Source organism: Arachis duranensis, chromosome 2 (assembly GCF_000817695.3).
Source record: "Arachis duranensis cultivar V14167 chromosome 2, aradu.V14167.gnm2.J7QH, whole genome shotgun sequence".
Lineage (NCBI taxonomy): Eukaryota > Viridiplantae > Streptophyta > Magnoliopsida > Fabales > Fabaceae > Arachis > Arachis duranensis.
The window spans coordinates 1,807,030-1,808,737 of NC_029773.3; the positions used below are offsets into that span (position 1 = coordinate 1,807,030).

The window sequence follows — 1,708 nt, forward strand, 5'->3', positions numbered from 1 at the left end:
ACAGTAAATGACTATTTGTGTGTTCGTACCATTCTTAGTGTTTTTTTTAACGGTAAAAAAATTTCAATGTTATATTAAAATAAAGAGAACATTGTTTCGTATAATTTATTTCTTCCTGCCCAACAATTATGATGTTTTATTAACTTATCTAGCGTAATAAAAATGTGCCTAATGTGTGAAGGATTTTTTTTAATTAAATAAATATTTTATTTATTGAAATAAATAATTTGTACAATAATTATAAAAATACGTCATTTTTTTATTTCGTTTACAGTATAAACGAGATATGTGTACATTTATCTTATTGACACTGTAAATAAGATACGTAATAAATTATAACTTTTATAGTATAAACGAGATACAGTAAAATAAATTTTAATAGTTATAAAATAATGTGCAACCTTTAGTATTTTTTACATATATTACATATCTTCTTTTTTTCTGTTTTTCTTTTAAAAATTAGACAAAAATGTCTAGTAGTAGTAATATGTGGTTGTCTGTGTCTATCCCAAATATTGTATGAGAAACAGTGATAATGGAATGATATTTGAATGTAATAATCTGTTACTGTTGTGTACTCACCGAGTAAGTTCTTTATCTGAATTGAAGAGTCTGATATTGAGTAATCTTGGTGATTTAGGGAGAAAAGAGATTGAAAGGGTGGGGTATATGTTGCTAGCTGGAAACATAATTTTTCGGTTTCGTATGTTTCGCCTTCATGGCGACGAGCATGTGTGCCTCATGTTTGATATCCATGAGAAAATCATGGCAGAACAAGTGATAGAGCTTTCCGTGGAGGTTGCTGATGTTGGTAGCAATAGATCCATCCACTTGACCTTTGTGCAGGATGACCCACATCTCGCACCACCAATGATTCATGTTGCTAGTCCAATAGTGGAAGACATGGACATGGATTATGAAAACTCCGACGAGGAGTATGTTGTGGATAGCAACGATAGTGGTTCTTGTGAAGATGATGATGAGGAGTTTGTACCAGAAATGCCGGCCGCAGCAGCAATCCGCTATGTTTTGCCTCTCTCCACCCGATTATGGCGCTATTAGATGTACCAAGTCACTATCATGCATTGGATCTGGACACGATGCATGAGAAATCTCTATTTTCCAACACTAGAGAAGACGATTATAACCTAGACGGTGGGGTGGACTTTTGGGTCGGCCACAAATTCAAAAGTAGAGATGTAGTAATGCAGGGTGTGAAGAACTACAGCATTTGCTGAAGTGGTGAGTACCGAATTATCGAATCGGACTGACTAAAGTACCATGTGCATTGCTGCCAATCTGTAGCTGGATTTGCTTCGAGTCTCCGTGTAACTTTCCGACAGAACCTCGGATATTTGTGAGGTCAAGTTTAATTATGACGTATTTACTTATTTATGATTGTTATATATGGTTTAGTTTCCAACCATGAATGTTTTATTTTGTTAGGGAGATTCGAAGGGTTGATAGAACGCATACATATTTAGTACCCTCCATGTCCCATGACCATCGATAGTTGGCAAGTAGTGACAACCACCGGAGATGGACAGATTGTTCGACTTGTTAGTCATCAGGTAACCCCCAATCAGTAACATGATATAATACCTCACATACTGCCGAAAGTTGTCTAGATCAACAGTATCGGATATATGCTTGATTCGCTCCCAAAGTTATGCAAACTTCAAGGAAAAATGCTCTTTTCTCTACGCTC

General features: G+C 35.5%; 1 protein-coding gene across 1 annotated transcript in view; it reads left to right on the top strand.

Moving 5' to 3' along the window:
- Positions 1-1,499: 1,499 nt before the first annotated feature.
- The window catches only part of LOC107472827 (stemmadenine O-acetyltransferase-like), an 8,275-nt gene continuing 8,066 nt past the window's right edge, over positions 1,500-1,708 (top strand). Inside the window, exon 1 of the mRNA XM_016092355.2 lies at positions 1,500-1,571. Coding sequence (XP_015947841.2) covers positions 1,500-1,571 — 72 coding nt within the window. The remainder of the gene's footprint in view (positions 1,572-1,708) is intronic.